This window comes from Felis catus, chromosome E2 (genome assembly GCF_018350175.1).
Source record: "Felis catus isolate Fca126 chromosome E2, F.catus_Fca126_mat1.0, whole genome shotgun sequence".
NCBI lineage: Eukaryota > Metazoa > Chordata > Mammalia > Carnivora > Felidae > Felis > Felis catus.
In genome coordinates, this window is record NC_058382.1 from 42,160,493 (window position 1) to 42,180,330 (window position 19,838).

Genomic DNA, 19,838 nt, shown 5'->3' on the forward strand with positions numbered 1-19,838 from the left:
TGCCACACAAGCAAGGCCCTGGCCCTGATCTCTGGAGTAGGTGGGTTGACGGCAGGTTAGAGCCAGGCCAAGTCTGGGGACAGGCCTCTGCTGCCGTGTGCTGACAGACAGCAGCCCAGCGTCCCTGTCACGACGGGTACCCATTTTTGGGTCTCCCGCCTCCCTGCCCCACTTCTCTTCTCAGCTCTTGCCTTGGCACCTCCCTGGGGCCCCAGTGGGGAGCCCAGAGGCACTGATGCCCCCCACAGCTTCCTCCGGCCTTCTGGAGGGAACACAGAGGCAGCCAGGAGCCTTGGAAAGATGCCAAGGAGGAGAAGGAAGCCTGCTGTGGTGCGCAGCTGTGGGGAGAACAAAATAGCAGAGCACCCACAAGCATCCACCTGTTGGCACTGGGGGCCCCTCTGTCCTACAGACACCCCCTCCCCCTGGTGCTAGTGATCGAGGCTCTCCTGGTCTCACTCCTGCCACGCTGCCTGCTCCTTCTCAGACTTTTTTGTAGATTCCCATTCTCTGAGGAGAGGAATATCAAGGTCCCTCAGAGCCCAACCCTTGGCCCTGGGCCCTCTAGAGAGGGCCCTCCCCGCTCCATCTCAGCCACCTGCCAGCTTCTAGCACCACCCATCAGCCTCGGCCAGGCCCCCCCCCCAGGTATCTCTCCTTGAGGGCTTATGGGCCCCTCAGACCCCAGATTCCAAAATGGCCTTCAACTTCCACATCCCACTGTACAATCTCGGGGAAGTTGTTCAGCCACTCACTGTGCACCACAGGTGAGTCATCTATATGATGGGTGGGTACACAGGGATCCTGAACTGTGGACACTTCCATCCTCCGCTCGACACCCCTCAGTGGCTCCCCACTGCCCTCAGGACCAAGCTGGCCCTCCTCCGCCTATCCACAGGACCCTCCTGCAGTCTGGCCAGGCACAGAAAGAGGAGCCAATAAATGACTGAGAATGAATGAATGAATGAGTGAATGAATGAATGAATGAAACCCTATTTCCATAAGATGGAAAGATCTTGCGTTTTAGGAGACAGATCTGCTCTCCTCTTACTTGCTGGGGTTTGGAGAAAGTGGCCCCACCTCTCAGTTTCTACGTCTGAGAGCAGGAGATGGCCACCGTGCCCCCACGGTTGTGAAGGTGAGTGTGGTCATGAGGATAGCACACAGGAGGTGCCCATGGATGTAAATTCCTGCTCCCCACTCCCAGGCTTGTCAAGGGATGTGCACTGGGGTTTGGGCTAAATCATGAACCAAGGTGTTTCTTACTTTTGGTAAAGAAAGGGATAAGGGGTGTCACTTTCCATGAGGGGGTTAGGGGGGCTTCTGGAGGCCTGGACCATCTGGATCTGTGCTGACATGGAAGATGGGGAAGGAGAAATTACTAAGAAAGTAATTTGGGGAGTTCAAATGAGGGGTCAGGGGAGTCTTTCCAACTGTTCCTCAGGAGCTCTGTTGGGAGTGAGCTGGGTCATTTTGGGATTTGGGGTCTGAGCTAGGTGAGCGCCTCAGAGCAGTCCCAGTCTCCCTAAGGTGCTGAGCCCCCAGGATGCCCAAGAAAAGCAGCCAAGGAGAGAGGCGAACGAACGGCAGTGTGGCTTGGCCTTATCAGCTCTTAGGCCTACCTACCAGGGCCACTCCCACTTGGTTCCAGGGACCGGCCTCTGCCTTCCTAGGTTTGGACAGCCACAACCCCCTGCATGGTGGAGGGGGCCCTCCCCGGCACCGGAGCCCCAAGGCCTAGGCTCCCTTCAGTCTTCACCTTGTTTCATGCTTCCTTATTTCCCGAGTTTCTTCCTCAAATTCTTCCAGAAATTCTCACCCTTCAGCTGCTGCCCTAAAGGGAAACAAATCTCATTTCAGCTCCTGTTTATAGCATGTGTTATTGGGTACCTTTTCCCTAGTACAAAAGTAATATGTGTTCACCATGGAAAATTTTAAAATACATAAAATCTAAAGAAGAAAATAAGGGTCACAATCTTGTCGTCAAGACAGAGCCACTGTTAATGTGTTTGGAATATTCTCTTCTGAGAGCTTTCTCGATGTCAGTAGATAACCTTGGAATTACATCTGTAGATAGAGTTTCACGTCCAGATTTTTCTACTCACCGTGGTATCATGAGTGGGAAAAAGAAATTAGGGAAGAAAGAGCAGTCTTTATGGTTATACAGACTGCGCGGGAATTCCAGCTCCATGACCCTGAGCCTCAGCTTAGTCTGCCTGTAGAATGGGGACGGGCAGTGCTGCTGATCCAAAAGAAAGGTCATGAGCCCCACCCCGGACAGATAAGCCCCGCCCCTGGTGTTGAGTCCTGCTCTCTGAGGGGAGGAGCCATCTGAGAGCCCACTGTGGGCAGGGGACTTCATGCCTCAGTCATCTTTGTAGCTCCCACTGTCCCATAGCCCCTGCTAGAACTGTCAGAAACGAGGCGATGGAGAGCTGAGAGTGAGGAGACAGGATATCCAGCTGCCCTCTGGCCCTACCAATAATTTGCTTTGTGGCCTCTGGCAAGTCACTGAGCCTCTCTGAACCACACTGGTAGAATGAGAAGATTGTGCTCTATCAGCACTTCCTAAGCAGTGTTACTAGATCTAAGAAAAGAAGATTCTGTCGTCAGATGTTGCATAAGCACAGTCAAATGTGTTTCTCAGCTGCAGGACTTCTCAGAGCCTTTGATGTGCTGATATATGTGATGTGTACACACACACGCACACACGCACAGAAGAGAATGCAGTATATGGAGTCATTAGAAATCATAGAAGCACCTTTTCTCTTGGATAATTGCAGTGAATGATGTGTGCAGGGAGTAGGGAGGCCTGACCCCAGAGACCTCTGTAGCCCTCACTCCCTAACTCTCCAGTTTCATGCCCAGCCTTTCTCCATAGTTCAAAGCTTCCGTTTCACACCACACTCTTCTTTCTAATCTCCTTCCTTGGCTCAAGCTGGTCTGTTCCCTCTGCCTTGCTTGTCCCCCTTCTCTTGGCTAATTCCTAGATAAGACTCAGCTTTAGGAGCCCCTCCTCCAGGAAGCCCTCCCCAACCTCCAGGCTGGGTCGGCCCATCTCTGCCACAGGACTGGTACTGCATCTATCAAATCTCATGACACACTGCTCAGTACGGAGCTGTCCCCAGGCCAGGCTGCTTACCACCCTGGGAGCCCCACTTTCTCTCTCAGACCCCAAGCCCAGTGCAGCATCAGTGCTCACATTCTGGGGCTATCTCTGAGAGGATGGTAGGCAGCTGTGCTTGGTGAGGGACCAGGCAGTGAGCTGGAGAAAATAGAGTCTCAGTGGCCTCAGGTAGACACGTAAGGACCTCCCTGGCCCCGGCCTAAAGCCCAGGCTGACTGTCTGTCCTCTGCAGTGTCTGATGGGACCTACAGCCGCTCAAGCCACAGGATTCGCTACAGCTGCAGCCCTGTCGAAGACTGGTCCCCGCCCTTAGATCTCAGCTCTGATGGGGACGTGGATGTCACAGTGCTTCGAGACCTGTACCCAGATTCTCCCCCAGGGTAAGCAGGCCACTTGAAGGAGGAGGCCATGAGAGGGAGGGCCATTGGGTGTGAATCCCAGCCACCAAGGGAAATAGCAACACTTCCCCCAAGTGGTGTAAATGCAGAAAATATCTTCTCAGTGGGTGTGGCCATCTCCTGACCAAGCAGGTCCCAGTGGGGCAGATAGACCCAACAGATGTCACCACAAGACACTAGAGAAGGAAGAGAAAAGTTCAGCTCCTTCAGACTGGGGTCAAGAGTAGAGGGTCCAGGCCCCAGCTCCTTACTATGCACCCAAAGCCCAAATCACACCCACTGGGTCAGGGGTCATTATGTCTAAACTGCACCTGTGGCCATGAGGTGGGACTGTCCCATTGAGGGATTCTTCTCTGGGGAGGGGGGCTTTGGATTCTCCCTGCCCCCCTCGGGCAGATCACCCACAGGTTAGTATTTGAAAAAAGAAGAGAGGTCAGGGCCTCCATCACCTCCCTACCAGGAGACCCCTCAGGCCCCAGAAACAGCCATATACCCCCATCACCCTTTACCCCCTGGGGGGCAGTGGGTGCTTTTGTGGCCCTGCAGCTTTGGGTCTGGAAGGGCCACTTTGGGGTGACTTGAGACCCAAGAGGGTCAGGCAGCCCGAGGTTGCTCCCACTAGCACTGCTCACACTGGAAGATGCTCCATCAGCAGGGGCCACGGTTGTTCTGAGCAGTCTGAGACCCAGGGTTCGGTGACAGGCCCCCCCATATCCACACAAGTTCAGGACCAGAATCCGGCCTCAGTGGTTCTAGGGTGCCTTTCCTGGGGGAGTTGAGGGTTTCATTAGAGCCGGCATGGCAGAGGCCTGGCTTGGTCCACACCAGGGCAGCTGTCCCTGCTGATGGGCTCCCGGCCCTTGGGGAAAGACATCTGCACCTGCCCCTAAGGCCAGGTTCCGCAGGGCCCTGAGGGAACCTCTTCTCTTGTAGTTATGAGGAGTGTATGGGGCCAGGTGCCACCCAGCTGTACATCCCCACGGATGCACCACCACCCTACTCGCTGACCGACTCCTACCCCGTGCTGGATGGCATCATCGATGTGGGCGGTGGCCGTCACCAGCAGGCACAGAGGATCCTGGGCCAGGGTGGCCTCCGCACCGTCTCCATGGATACCCTGCCCCCTTATGAGGCTGTGTGTGGGGTCAACCCCCCATCAGGTCTGCTGCCGCTGCCTGGACCAGAACCAGGGCCAAGGAGCCCCCAGGGCTCACCCATCACAACCTGGGCCCTGGTCTCTGGCCCAGAAAGGATTCTGTGAGTGACCCAGCTAGCTAGGTCCTCCCGGTCCCTCGGGCTGAGCCACAAAGGGCGTGCACACACACACACACACACACACACACACACACACAAGGGCATGCACACACACACATACACTGATATGCACACACAGCACTCCCACATGCACACACATATACACAATCGTACACACACATACACACTGACACACCCATGTGCGCACACACACATCCAGATATGCACCACACATGTACAGACATGTGCATACACACAGCCCCCCCCCACATCCACACAAAACCATCTGCTAAGGTTTCATTGAAAATGAAGCTTTCTTGACCTCCCGTCTCCCCAGCCTGTTGGCCATGCCTCTGCAGACAATGCTGGGAGAAGACAGGTGGAGAAGGGACAAGAGCTTGCTCTTCCCTCTCCCTGGCCTGTTTGCCTCTGCCCTCACCTGGCAGGCTGTGCCCAAATTCTGATTCTGCCTCCAGAAACTGCTCGACCATCCCAGGTCAGCCGCTTGCCCCCTCCACCGCGGGGCAGCGTGCCCTCCTGGCTGGTGGGACAGGCTTCAGTGAGGTTCAGCTATACACTGTACCTCTCCCTCAATTCCAGGGCAGCCACAACATCACCACCCTGCCACTTATGGGGCAAGGGACACGGGTCTGGGGGCTCAGGCACAACCTGGAGGTCCTCACCACCCACCTTGCTCCCTCCCTAACCCAGCGCCCGCAGCCTGGTTGTGCTGGCGGAGTTATTTAGGAGGCCCCCACCCCAAGCGGCAGGTGATAAGCAGGGTCCTTGGTGGGCGTGTGACGATGGTGGTGGTGGGTCAGAGCTGTCCCCATGTCAGTCCAAACACTGCCCAGGGCTGAGGGTCTTCGAAGAGGAAGGCGGGCTAGGCACAGCTCTGAGGCAAAGAAGTGGCCCCTTGCGAAGTGTGCATGCCCAGCTGACCATTATGACCCAAGTGTGGGCTGTCCTCCTGGGTGGCCGCTCCTGGTTGAGAATTATGAGCCGATGTGTTCTGGTCCTGCCCTCCAGGGTGTGTGCAGACGTACAAGAAAGGGGAAGCGGGCCCCCTAAATACTAGCATGCCACCACGAGAGGCCGCATCTGGGCCTCACTGCCAGGGGCTCCACAGAAGGAGATATATGGGCATGACTGCTCATAGAGTGGCCCACAAATCCCAGCAAATCCCATCCGAGACCACGCAAGTAACAGAGCTGATTTCTGAAGACCCAGCCTGCCAGAGAGGGGCAGCCGAACATCTTCACGGAATGTCCCGCCAGCATTGCCGACGGCAGGAAGTGGAGCCTGGAGCCCACCCTGCCCCCCACCCCCATCCATCCCCTACCCACATTCCAATTCCTCTATTGAAGGGCTAAGATATTTCAGTAATCCCTTTCTTGAGAAGGAGGGTATCCAGGATGGCAATCGTGAATTTTATTTTCTGTAGAAATAGGATTTCTTCTGGTGCAGAACTGAAAGAAATCCGTCCAGAGGTTCTGTGGCATCCTGGCACGCCCGACTCCCACCAGGAAAGGGACCTTGTTTACAAGCAGTTCTGTCCGCCTCTGTGGTGTACTGTTTTCTAGGCAAAAAATATCTGTCTGTTGTACTGTATAGCCTTTAAATGCACTCCAGGGATGAGACTTTTAAGAAATGCATCCTGCTTCTGCAACCCTAGAGAGTACTGGGGGGAAAAAAAGATTAAAATCCCTAAGTACTCATCAGTGTTTGAGGGGTGGAGCTAAACAGCTTTTCTTGTTCCTGGATTAAGCGCTACATAAGCAACAATGTATCTTTTCTGTGTTTAAAATAAATATATCGTATCAATAAAAATGTTGCAAGAAATAACATTCTCAAAGAGTGCATGGACTGCAGGAGGGGGGGTGGTGCAGGGCAGCGGGTGGGCTCGCACCATCTGACAAAACAAACAGCAGCAAACTGAAATATCTTATTTCCCCCAAGATGGGCAGCCCTGGAAGTGTCACTTTCCTATTGACATGGATATTTGGCAAGTCGGTGCCTTACACGAGTTCCTTTTTTTTTCTTAACCTCACTGAAACCCGACATCCTCTCTCAGAGACTTGTCCGGCGTAAACATCACCAAGACAGGCCATAAGTTTTGGACTTGACTCCGGGAACACCAGGGACTGCACATCTTCCTTTCACAGCGGTTGACTCTCAGCACCCTGATGGCTTCTTCATCTCCGAGAAAGGGGGGGGGGGGGGGTGGTGGGAGAATTTGTAATTGGACTGAAGTGAGTTGTTTCCTTTTCCTTGAAAAGATTCTTTCCCGTGCTCTCAGCTTTGGTGGTTGGTCCCCTGGCTGACAGAGGCTGGTTCCCTTCCACTGTCATCCTGCCCTCCCACTCAGACTCAAGCGGCCTCCACCAGCATAGTCCTAGACCCCTGAACGCCCTGAAAGCGGGTCGATCCTGAGGAAAGGCCAGGTCCTAGCCGTCCTGCATCCAGTCCAAGCCCACACTGCCACCTGCTGGCTGCCTGCTGTCAGTGCTCAAAGCAAACACGTCGGGCCCCTGGAGAGGAGCACTTCCCTTCTCCCACTTCCAAATCTACTGACCGCAGACATTAGCAGTTGGAGACAGGACTTGGTTGGGTTTTGAGCTGGTCTGCCACCTTTGCGATGTTCCATGAGGTTTAACCATTCAAGCATTCCATTTTCAGGAGTCCCTCCTGCTCATCAGTTTCTCTCTCTGGGCACAACAGCCTGATGCCCTAAGTAAGCCCATCTCCCCGTATGCAAAATAATTATTCCTCGGTCTGAAACACCACTGTGGTGGCTCGGGTGCCACCTCCGTGCTCTGGGGCCCTCTCCCTGGGAACGAATGTAGCGGCCCTCATGGTGATGGTGTCCAGTCCCGTGCTGACTCCAACCTGAACCACCCCACACCAACACCCAGTTCCAACAACACACAGGATCCCCCTGGATGGGGTGGGCTTGGCATTTCCTGCCTCCCCCCATCCATGACACAGCCCATGTCCACATACAGTGCCACATGCAATGTCCTTCTGCACACTCCTACAAGGAAACTAGCCCCCTCTCTCTGCCAGGGCCTGAGAGAGCCAAAGAGCACACCCCAGGCAGTGGGCTCAGCCTGGGGCTCATTAGGGCCCCAGTGAGATCGGAGGTGACAATTCTCAGGATGGCAGGAACAGGAGGGGGCAGGACCAGACCCTGGGACAGGAGGAGGGTGCAAGGGATTGATGAGGAAGGTGACCCGGGAAGCACCAAAAGCGAGGGGGCCGTGAGACAAGGAAGGGAAGGAAGCCAATTCAGGGTGTTGTAGTCACGCGGGTCCCCTTCCGAGGGGCACGAAGTGGAGAGCACACCTCACAGCCCCCTGCCAGGAAGAGGGGGTGGATTTCTCCCACTGGCTCTCAGACTCTCAAGGGTCACTGTTTGAGGCCACCCTTCGGAGAACATTAGCCCTGCCCCCCTGTGCAGCTGAGCGGACTTCTCTGGCCAGAGAAAGTCTTCAGACAGGGGGGTTGCAGCTGCTGGCAGATAAAGTCCTCTCCATGGTCAGCATGGTCTGCCACTGTGCCAGTACCTATGGGCACGGTGCGTTCCAGGGTCTCGGACAGGGCGTCAACAACATCTGCCTCACACGCGCAGCAGAAACCACCAGACAGAGGAAGGACCGTTGATACAATGTATGGCTGCCCGCAGCTGCTCCTTGGGACACCGACCGGCTCCACCTGGCCAAGCCCACCCGCACATATACACCCAGGGCTCTCTCACACCAAGTTCCTCGCGACACCCTCAGGCACACGCCCACGTGGAGCATCACTCAGCTCCCACTACGCTTGCGCAGGTGGCTTTGGGGCACACACACTAGTGCCCCCACACTCAGAGCTCACACCCTCCGGGGTCCCACATGCACACTCCAAGGCCACCCACTCAATTCAGGCGTCACCGCTGGTGTCCACCTGATGACTGACCAGGTTGTGGGCCACGAACCGTGGAAGGACAGGCAGCTTCGATGTGTGAGACGGCAAATCTTCTGTCGTGGGCTCTGCTCTGCTTGACCTCACGCTGAACCTCTCAGGCCAGGTGAACTCTCTCAGTCAGAGCCAATTACCGGGGTCAGGCCGGTATTTCCGGGCTGCAACAGGCTGGGCACGCCCTTGCCCCCAGGGTCACAGCCCAGCTGCGCCTGCTCAGCATCTCTCCTAGGAATCCCGGGGCTCCAGGCGCCCTGGCCCAACGGTCACAGCCCCAGCCAAGCCACACTGACTCCCCACCCGCCTGACCCCTGTGGTCCTGGGGCCGCCCAGCCTTCTGCTCCTTAGCTTGTGGCTGCCTGATCCATGACCCACCACAAAACTGGCACTACTTGGATTACAGGGTAAAAGAAGGCGGCTTTGGGGGAACCCTCCACCCCCCCCCCCAGCAAGCTCTGAGCACCGTCACCCACCCCCGTGACTCACTGCAAGAGACAGAAACCCAATTTGAAACTTCTTAAGCAAGAAAAGATATTTATTGGCTCACAGAACTAAATTGTCTAAGTGACAATTCTGACTTCAGGCATGGCCAGATCCAGGCAGTCCAAGAATATGGGCAGGTGTATTGTCTCTCTTGATTCTGCTGCCCACCTTCATCCTCCCACAGGAGCAGTGGCTGTGGGCACCCCAAGTCTATGTTGGCAGGCTCATGATCCAGCCTCAAGGGTTATCTTACTGCCGGGCTCCGACATCTCCCCCTCCCCCCAGCCCTTCCCTTGCTGGACTGTTCCTGTGTGTCTGAACCATCCTTGCCAGACTGGGGGCCCAGGGTCAGGATTCAAGCTGGTTCTTCTCCGGGTGGTGGTGGGCCCCGGGTGGGGGGAGGTGGCGGTTTGTGGAGTGGACAACTAGCGAGAATATTCGGTTCAATTCTGATGGAAACAGATTCCTCCCTGTGTTTCACGGCCTTGAGGACAGTAAGTACAGCGGTCCAGACCTGGGAGCCCCAGACCAGACAGCACCCACCCCTGTTCTCCCCGTGGCCTCTGAGCTGCTAGGCTTGGCAGGGGATTTGGGAGGCTCTGGGCAGCAGGGACAGCTCTGAGGGAAGGCTAGGTGCTAGGACCCAGGATGCTTGGCTGCCCCCTCTTCTGTCATCAGCTCACTGTGTGATCTTCTGCCAGATCCTTCCCTTCTCTGGGCCTCAGGACCAGCCCCCCAACATATCCCCAGTGCTCCCCTCACCTCCCTCTGCCCCCTGCATTGTCACCAAAGTGAGTCACCCTGGCAGGCAGAGAAAGCAGGTTCTCACTAAGCCAGTTACTCCCCGAGGGCCCAGAAAGTGTGAACACGAAGCCCACAGTTCAAGAGGCTACAGAGGCCCAGTGGGGAGGAAGCAGGCACTGGAGGAGCTGAGCTGACCCCAGCACCGAGAGCACAGGGAGGGGGATGGTTCCAGGCACCCTGCCCGGCTTCCCCCATCGTGATCTCGGTCCACCCTGGAGAGACAGTTCACAGGCACGATGGGTTCCCTGAGAACCCAGGAGCAAGATGTCCAGAAAGTGTGAAGTAGTTACATCAATAAGTAACTAACACACGGTGTGGGTGTGGTGGCGGAGATTGTGTGTACCAAGTTGTTACACTTTGGCTATGAATAGGAAAAAAGATACAAACTGTTTTATACACACACACACCACCACCACCACCACCACCACCTTCCTTGGCCTGGTGACTGCCTCTTCAGCACAACTCGGTGGCCTGCAACTCTGTATATCCCCCTCCCCCAAATCTGCCATTTCCATTCAGTGCTCTTATAAATCTTTGGTATCAAGGAAAAAGCATGACCTTGGGTTTCAGATAGTTTGGGTGTGGTAAACTATGTCCTCCAAAGGTCTCCAGGCCTGAATCCCCAGAACCTGAGAATATGTTACCTTCTGTGGCAAAGACACTTCGCAGGTGTGATTAAGGACCTTGAAATGAGGCGATTAGCCTGGGTCATCCAGGTGGGCCCAATGTGATCACAAGGGTCCTCACCAGAGGGAGGCCACAGGGTCAAAGTCAGAGAAGATATGATGAACTGAAGCAGCAGAAGAGAGAAATGAGAGATTTACACCCACTACATTCCAGAATGGAATGTAGCGGGGTCCATTTTCAAGCAGTACTCCAATTGGGAAATGACTTCCCAACCACAGGGACAGGAATCTCCCTGGCCACTGAGCTCAGCAAAGACTGCAGGAGGGCAGGGGAGCTAGAGACAGGAAGCAGGGAGCTCCCAGATGTGGTGAGCCCAGGTCTCAGGCAGGTCCAAGGCCAAGAACAAGGCAGATGCCCTTCCCGGTGACTGGAGGGCCAGGAGGCCAGCAGAGTCACAAAGCAACCTGAGGATCAAGAATGCTCGGCTGTGTAGAGAGCGTGGGTGGCTCAGTCGGTTGAGCATCCAACTTCGGCTCAGGTCATGATCTCGCAGGCAGTTCATGAGTTTGAGCCCCTGTGCTGACAGCTCGGAGTCTGGAGCCTGCTTCAGATTCTGTGTCTCCCTCTCTCTCTGTACCTACCCCTGCTTACATTCTATCTCTCTCTCTCAAAAATGAATGAACATTAAAACAATTTTTTAAAGAATGCTCGGTGGTGTTACTACAAGGTCATAACGCCCCCCCAGTGGGGCTCTCCAGGCTGCGAGCCACCCAAGGGCAGGGACTTTATCTCCTTTGCTTCTGAACCCCCCAGGCTGGCATGGACCGGGGACACGGGCTGGCTGCTCAAGGATAGCACTTCCCCTAATAGCACAGGAGAACATGGAAAGGGACCCCGCATCTAAGAAGTTGGGAGGTAGAACGCATGCCGCTCCCTCCCAGCAACTCACACCTGCTCTGTGAGAAGTCCTAAAGCCGAGAAGCCGAGGGACCGTAATTAAACCAGCAGAATCTATTTGGCCACAGGAAACTGTTACTCCCATAAGACTGATTACAAACCCCACCAAGTGCTCCTTATGGAGCACACTTTGAGAAATGCTGACCCACATGGAAGGAGTGAGTCACCGAGTGGCTGAGTGAGTGAATGATGACTTAATTAAGTATTGGGTGAATGAATGGAAGGAAGGAAGGGAGGGAAGAAAGCTGAAGGGAAGGAAGGAAGGAAGGAAAGCAGGTAGGGACGGGGGAGGGAGGAAGCCTGGCTCTAAATATTGCTCCCTACTCCTATCTCCCCAAATTCACTTTGCCCTGCCTGGTGGTAAGGGGCTCAGACAGTGGGGGTGAATCAGGACCCTAATGGGTGCTGCCCTATTTATACCTGGGTCTGTTTTAAAGGGAAAATCCTGTTGTTTATTTAATGTGCTTCCTCCTTAGGCAAGGCTGGGGTATGATGAAAGACGTTCTAGCATGATCATGACTCCTCCAGGGCCATAGGGCATAAATGGGATCTCAGGTCTGAGAATAAGCCAGTGAACTGTAAAAGGACAAAAAAAAAAAAAAAAAAGGTGGAAAAAGCAGGGAGGGAGGGAGATTGTTCCCTCAAAGCAGTCCCAGGATTTGCATACAGATCATCTGGGAGGCAACCCTGGGAAGCACAACAGGAATCGGGAATTAAAACAAGGGTGGGAGAAGAGCCACTCATGAGGAGGTGTGCACTCATCAGCAGGTTACTGCAGGGGACAACCAGGGATGATCCCACTGGGGACCCCCTAAGAGAGTGGAGAACACACCCCAGAACTGTCCTGCCTGGGGCAAGAAGCTGGGAGTTCTATCCACCCACCCTCCTTGGCTGGTGCTAACACCCTGGGACTTGGAGCCTGTCCCACACACACCTGCAGCCCGAGAACATTCTCAAGCATGAGGCATAAGGAGCCTTAGCTGGTGGCATCCAAAGTGGGCTGGGGGTTATGGGCTGGCACGCAGTGTCGGCTGCAGAGGGGTGTAGACAGCTGTGGGCACCGCTGTCTCTGTTTCCCCATTTGTTTAGGGGACGGGGCAAGGACCGAGCCCGATCTCAGCTCTGCTCCACTGGAAGGAGGTGGCACAGCCCCAGCAACCCTCGGGTCTGAGCCCCTCAGAGCGACAAGCAAAGGCAGAGCCGGGCTGTGTGTGGCTTTCTCTTTTGCTAGCACAACTTCCTCTTCAGCTTCCTGACTGAGCAGTGGGGCAGGACGGAGGCGGGCCAGCCTGGGCCTGGCCTAGAAAGGCCCACACAGCTCTCCTCGGCACCCAGCCCCTCGGAGCCACCATGAGCCAGCCCCAACACCCTGGGCCGGGTGAGGCTGCTCCAGAGACCCTCCTGGGTGACCTCATCAGCTACTACCAAGAGGAGGCAGGGGCCGGCCGGCTCCGGGTCTGCAGGCAAGCAGCCCTCACCCACAGGGCCCGGCAGTTCTTCGACATGGGGCCCCCCCTTCAGCTCTATCCGCCTGAACTTATGGCCTCCAATCTGCGGACCACTCACTCCCAGGGGGCACCCAGCTCTACCCAGCCTGTCTGCCATGAACTGGTGCAGGCACTAGAGTTCCTGGAGCTAATATCTGTCAACCTACTTCTGTTTCCCTGGAGGAAGGAAATCAGGTCCCTGAAGGTAGGCACCACCATGCCTCTGAGCAAGGGGGTCTCGGGTTGGAGACGGAGCTCTGCCTCTGGGGGAAACAGCGTGTCCATCATGCCCACTGACTTTGGTCCCATTTTATAGTTGGATAAACTGAGAGCCAAAGAGGTTAATGCAACTTACCTATGGTCACCAGCTAATAAGTAGAAGAGATAGACCTCAAACTCAGGCAGCACACCTTCCAACCGCTAAACTCTACTGCCTCTCCAAAGACAAGGAACCAGGGAGCTCATAATAAACAGGGGAAGGAGTCTAGCTTTGGAAAACTTTAATCTCTTCTGACTCCAGGCCAGGACTCCTGGCTTGGGAGCCAGGATATCGGAGCCTCACCCCAGCTCAATCTCTTGCTATGTGACTTGCGACAGGTACTGTCCTGTCTCTGGGCCTCAGTGTGCCCTTCTATAAAATGGGACAGAGGATAACATGATCATGGACCAGATGTCCCTTTGGCCAAATGCCCCAGCCCAACGGCTTCTCAGGAGCCTCCAGTGCCCCCCTGGGCATCGGCCCTTGGTCCTGCCTGGCCATTCACTTTGCTGGGCTGTGTCCCACCTCTAATAAACATCCCTGTTTGTTCCAGACATACACTGGAAACTTTGCCTACCGGGTGCAGCCTGTGCTTTCTGAACAAACACTGCACACCATTCTGGGCAGGCTGGGCTATGTGGCTACCTCTGAGGCAGAGTTTTCGCTGGTCCAGGCCATCAGCAAGGAGGACGCCGAGCAGATGGTGTTTGAAATCTTCGTGGCGAGAGTTACATGTGAGGCCATTCTGGGGACCTCGAGCAGGCAGGTCCTGGGACTGGGCAGAGAGAAACCCTACCGCAGGCGCAGCTCCAAGAGAAAGCTGGCGAAGGCCCACAACTGCCCCGAGGGGGCCCAGCCAGGCCCCCAAGAAGGGCTGGGATCTGAGAGGGCCCTGGCTGAGGGCCCTGACCATCAGAGCACTGTGCCAACGGCCCCAAGCCTGTCTGAGGTCTCAACATCCCCCCGCACCCTCCGTGCCGGCCCCCAGCTCCCCCTGGACTCCCAGCACCGTGCCAGCACACGCTCGGACAGTGAGGAGTTCTTGACCTGCTACAGTGACCTTGTTCTGCACCGGACACCCCTGTTCCCCAGGGACTTTCCCCTGCGCGGCCTGAAGGGAGACCAAGCCCAGGGCCCAGCCCTGGCTCCCAGCCCACCTGCAGGTGAAGCGCTCACCTCCTTGGGCAGCAGCGGTGAGTGGTCCCTGGTCCCCAATGCAGCTCCTGAGAGCAGAGTGGTCATCATCCCCAAGCAGCCCCGGCTGACACCAGGCCCCCAGTTGTCAGGGAAACCCTTGGACCCAAAGCCAGAAGCACAGCCGGAGCCGACCGCCCCTGACGCAGACACTGTTTCTCCAAACACTTCCTCTGAGTTGGACGAGCTCTGTGAACACCTCTCCCACCTCCTCAGACCCCCAACTCTAGCAGACCATCCTGGGGGCCTCCCAGGCCCTGGGGTTGAGGACACTAGACAATCAGAACCTCTCACGGGGCCAGAGCCAGCCGCTGAGGCCGGGGGCCCAGACAGTAGGATCACCCAACTCTGGAGGCCTACTCAAAACCCCCTCATGTATGAGGGCCCCCGACACTATGTTCCCCCAGGGGAGCTGGAGGGGCCAGTTCTGACCCAAGAACACCACCCAGGCAATAGCTAAAAAATGTCACCCCTGGATAATACAAGGACAGAGACCCAGACTGCTCTTCCACCAGGGAAGCAACCCCTTGGAGAGGTGGCAGATCTGGAACCCACAGCTTGTCAGGGGTAGGGATCAATCTGCTAAGCAATCCGTCTGGTCTCAAGTCCCACCTACTGACTGTGTGACTTTGGGCCACTCGCTCTGGCTCTCTGAGCCTTGTTTCCTCACCTGTGTGGTCAGACCTGCTCACAGGAGGCTGGGAAGTGTCCGTGAGGTGAGGTGAGGTGTGCACAGTGCCCCTCGGTGCTTCCCTTGGCAGGGGGTGCTTCTGGTCCCTTCCCATCCCCACTAAGTGTGTGACCCTGGGCATCTCTGAGGGGCAGTTTCCTCCAGCATCCTCAAGGGAACTGTCACAGGACAGGTGAAGAAAGCTGTGTAGATAACTACACCCTTAATGCGCTTAGACTACTCTGTCAGCCTCCCTGCTCTGTCTGCTAACTTCTGGTTAATAGAGAACAAAACCATTCCCGGGAGCACAGGATCACACGCGGGCTCTGCATCCATGGGTTGGGGGCTCCACTCATCTGGGCTGCGGCGCCCCCTCCCCCAGCCATCTCTTGCCCCCACACGTGCACATGCACCTCACAAGTGGGCACATCCAGAGGTGCTGCTGTTCCCACAGTATTCCCACCCGCTGGCTCCAAGCAAATGACCCCATCTCTTTGTAAGCTAAAGCCAGAGAGGATCCTGTCTGAACCAAGTCCTGTGACTTTCTTGCTCAATTCTCCCCAGGGGCTCCCAAGGCCACACCAAGCCCCACAGGCCCCTCACTATCCTTTTGATCTCATTTCCTGCCTCTTTCCCCCCAGCCTACTGCAGACAAGACAAACTGGCCTCTTACGGGTTCTCAAACAAGCTAAGCCCACCCCTACCTCCCAGCCTCTGTGCAAACTGTTCCCTTTCCCCACTTCACATCCCGTCTCTATCTTTCCTGTTATTCACAACTCACCTTAAATGTCACCTCCTGGAGAGGCCTTCCATGGCCACCCATCTATCACATCAACTTAATTTTCTGCACAGACATTTTAAATGTACTTATTCATTTTCCATCCCCCCCCCCCCCCCGCCGCCCTCCTAGAATATAAGCTCTTCGAGAAACTTCATCTTGTCTCATTCACCTCTGTTTCCAGGGATCCATCAAATGAGTAGAAAACTTAGAAAATACAGATGGACATAAAAACAAAAGCAGCAGTTACCATAATATCCACACTGGAAGACACCCAATGTTAGGATGTTAACGCAATTCCTTCTGGTCTTTTTTTTCTAAATTTGGGATTGTAGTATTTACAGTGTTGTGTTCTGCTTTTCTTTACCACGAAGGGAGTTATTGTAACTAATTTTAGATTTGAAGAAAAGTTGTGAAATAAGGCAAGGAATTCCTTTGGAACCCTCACCTTGTGCCCCTGAAAATGACATCTTATATAACTAGAGTATGATGATCAAGAACAGGCAATTAACACGAAGACAGTATGATTAACTAAACTACAAACCTTTTTTAAATGCCAGTTTTCCCATGACTACCCTTTCTCCATTCCAGGATCCTTTCCAGGACCCCATAGGGCATTTGTCCTTTTTCCTTCATCCCCGCTGGTCTGTGCCCCAGTCTGTTACAGTTCCTTAGCCTTAGTTTTGTCTTTCCTCATCTTGATGCTTTTGGTCAAAACTTAATACTGATTTTGTTGAATGTCCCTCAGTTTGAGTTTGTCTGTTTGTTTTTTTTTTATAGTTGAAGTGAGGTTATGCATTTTTGGCAAGAATACCATTAAAAATGATGCTGTGTCCTCGGCGCATCTTACCAAAGGGTTCATCTTATTACTGGTGATACTAACGTGCTGCATCCCTGGAATAAACCGCTTGTCCTAGGAGCCCTGGTGCCTCTTACTGGAAAATGATGTTTAGACACCAAGACCCAGGTGCCAGGTGTGCTGTTACTGGGTGTCATTGCTTCCAAGCCCACTCGGGGGGCAGTCAGGAAACATATGGATGTGTACTAACCCAGGTATATACATATGTGAGTTTATTTCCAAATCTATATAGAATTTTAAAACCATGAGTGTTTATGGATTCCTCTGATTTTAAGCCAATGACACAGGGTTGCTTCTACCTCACCCCTTTTACTTATAAGTTCTTTCTGTAGAAGAGAATGAAACCTGGCTCTCTTAATCTACGGTCTACTTGTTTGTTCAGGTCCAATACTATAGTTTTAGAATTGCTGACCACACCTCCGTGAGAAACACTTTTAAAACTCTATCATAGCATTTATGAAGACTAATTTTCACCTTCACTCTCGCCGCATCAAGGTACTGTTTTCCACAAGTTACTCAGGCAACTTCCTTACTTCCCCACCCCTCTGGTGTGGTCGCTTTTCACTTGTGATGCTCTTAGGGTCAGCTGTGTCTGTATTCCGTTTTCCATTCCCCCTACATCCTAGTTGATCTTGTTTGTTTATTTCGGGGGTAATGGGACACTTTTCTATGGTTCTAAGAGTCACTTATACAAAAAGACACATTCACACAAGTGTCATTCCCTTCTCCTCCCTGCAACCACACCTCATCCTTCCCTCTCTACAGCCTCTGCCCACCAACCTATTTAGTTTCTGGATCATCCTTCATTTCCTTTGCATCTGTGTATTTTTTATTATTATTTTTTTCAACGTTTATTTATTTTTGGGACAGAGAGAGACAGAGCGTGAACGGGGGAGGGGCAGAGAGAGAGGGAGACACAGAATCGGAAACAGGCTCCAGGCTCTGAGCCATCAGCCCAGAGCCCGACGCGGGGCTCGAACTCCTGGACCGCGAGATGGTGACCTGGCTGAAGTCGGACGCTTAACCGACTGCGCCACCCAGGCGCCCCGCATCTGTGTATTTTTTTAAAGTTTTTATTTATTTTTGAGAGAGAGACAGAGCACCAGCAGAGGACGGGCAGAGAGAGAGAGGGAGACACAGAATCCGAAGCAGGATCCAGGCTCTGAGCTGTCAGCAAAGAGCCCAACGTGGAACTCGAACTCACAGTGAGACGTGACCTGAGCCAGAGTCAGATGCCTTAACCGACTGAGCCACCCAGGCGCTCCTGCATCTGTGTATTTTCTTGGGTCTCTTCTTATACAAAGGGTAGTGTACCAGAGATACTCATCTGGACGTTGTTTTTCTCTCAAGATTGCTTTATGTCCTGGAGATCGTATCTGTTCAGAAAGAGCTTCTTCATTCTTTTTTCCACTCCACTGTGTGGCTGTGCCATAGTTTATTTGACCACTCTGTTATGTACAGGTCTTCAGGCTGTTTCCAGTTATTTTGCAGTTAAAACCAATGCTGCAATAAATAACCTTGTGCATAGATATTTTTATATTGTAGAAAGTATATATTCGATACCACGAGTGGGATCCCTGGGTCGCAGTGTAAGTGCATACGTACTTTGTCGGATGTTGTCAAACCTCTCTCCAAAAGGGTTGTACAAAGTTACACTCCCACCAGCGATGTACGTGAGTACTTGTTCCCCACAGCCTCACCAAAAGAATGTGGTTTGTTTCCCCCCACACACCCCTGTCTGGTAGGTGAGTCAGTGTTCTTTCAGTCCGTCTGGGCTTTTGTAACAAAATACTACACACCAGTGGCTTATACACAACAGAAATTTATTTCTCACAGTTCTGGAGGCTACAAGTCCAACATCATGGTGCCAGTATGGTGGTGTTCCGGCGAAGGTCCTCTGCCGGGCTGCAGACTGCCGACTTCTTGCTGTGTCCCCACACGGTGGAAGCGGCACGGGAGCTCTGTGGGGTTCTTTTACAACAGCACTGAATCTATTCATGAGGTTCCATTCTCAAGCCTAATCTCTTCCTCTTGAAGGTCCCCTTCCTAATACCATGGCCTTAAGCATTAAGTTTTCAACATATGAATGGGGAGTGGGGGGACTACAAATATTCAGATCATAGCATCTGCTTTTCTCTGAATGAATGTGTTTTTCACATGTTTAAGGGCCATTTTTATATCTTTTTTGTAAATTGTCTTTCACATCTTTTCCTCAGTTTTCTATTTGGTTTTTGGTCCTTTGTCCTTCAATTTTAAAGAATTCTTCATGGATATTTACATGAAGGGCTAATACTGTTAGGAATATTAGCCCTTTGTTACATATGTTGCATTTTTCTCCCAGTTTGTTAACTGTCTTTTGATTTTGTTCATGCTAGGTTTTATCACACAAGTTTTAAAATTTTTACTTAGCCAGAATGATTAACATTTGGTTGCCCCTGGATTTTGAATCATCATTAGGAAGCTTTCCCTACATCAAGGTTTTAGAGATGAATTCACCCACATTTTCTTCTGGTACTTGAATGGTTCCAATTTCTACATTTAGATCCCTAACCCCCTGGGAGTTTATATGGCATTAAAATACGGATCTTTTCTCTTTTTCCAAATGGTGACCTTAGCCACCATTTTTGTTAAAAAGTCCATCTTTACCCCAAAGATTTGAGATGGTATCTTTATCACGTAAATTTCTGTATGTACTTACGTCTATTTCTGGGCTATTTTATTTCACTCTTCTACTTATCTATTCATGCATCAGTTCCACACTGTTTTAATGATACAGGTTTTACAGTATGTTTTACTGTCTAGTAAGGCTAGTTCTCCATCACAGTTTTTCTTTTTCCAGTGGTTTCCTGGTTATTCCTTAATGTTTGTGTTTCTATATAAAATTTAGAATAATGTGTATAATTCCATAAAATAGACCGTGGTGTTTCTACTGAGATTGTATTAAATTTGGAATTTAATTTAAGGGAGAACAGACATCTTTA

At 53.0% G+C, this 19,838-nt stretch overlaps 2 protein-coding genes and 1 long non-coding RNA gene across 4 annotated transcripts in view; 2 read left to right on the plus strand and 1 right to left on the minus strand.

The window, feature by feature from the left end:
- Positions 1–6,624, plus strand: part of BEAN1 (brain expressed associated with NEDD4 1) — a 36,731-nt gene extending 30,107 nt beyond the window's left edge. For both annotated transcript variants that reach the window (XM_023245290.2, XM_023245291.2), the window contains exons 4-5: positions 3,360–3,507; positions 4,459–6,624. In XM_023245290.2, the coding sequence (XP_023101058.1) occupies positions 3,360–3,507; positions 4,459–4,786 (476 nt within the window). In that variant the 3' untranslated portion in view covers positions 4,787–6,624. The remainder of the gene's footprint in view (positions 1–3,359; positions 3,508–4,458) is intronic.
- Positions 1–12,324, minus strand: part of LOC109494907 — an 801,993-nt gene extending 789,669 nt beyond the window's left edge. The window contains exons 1-2 of the long non-coding RNA XR_006590427.1: positions 8,737–12,324; positions 1,760–1,834 (exon numbers count right to left, since the gene is read on the minus strand). This is a non-coding gene — a long non-coding RNA (uncharacterized LOC109494907). The remainder of the gene's footprint in view (positions 1–1,759; positions 1,835–8,736) is intronic.
- Positions 12,325–12,830: 506 nt separating this feature from the next.
- Positions 12,831–17,779, plus strand: LOC102900682 (spermatogenesis-associated protein 2-like). The gene is made up of 2 exons (XM_006941641.4): positions 12,831–13,302; positions 13,910–17,779. The coding sequence occupies exons 1-2, from the start codon at positions 12,961–12,963 to the stop codon at positions 15,008–15,010; spliced, it is 1,443 nt and encodes a 480-aa protein (XP_006941703.2). The 5' UTR covers positions 12,831–12,960; the 3' UTR covers positions 15,011–17,779.
- The last annotated feature ends 2,059 nt before the right edge of the window (positions 17,780–19,838 follow it).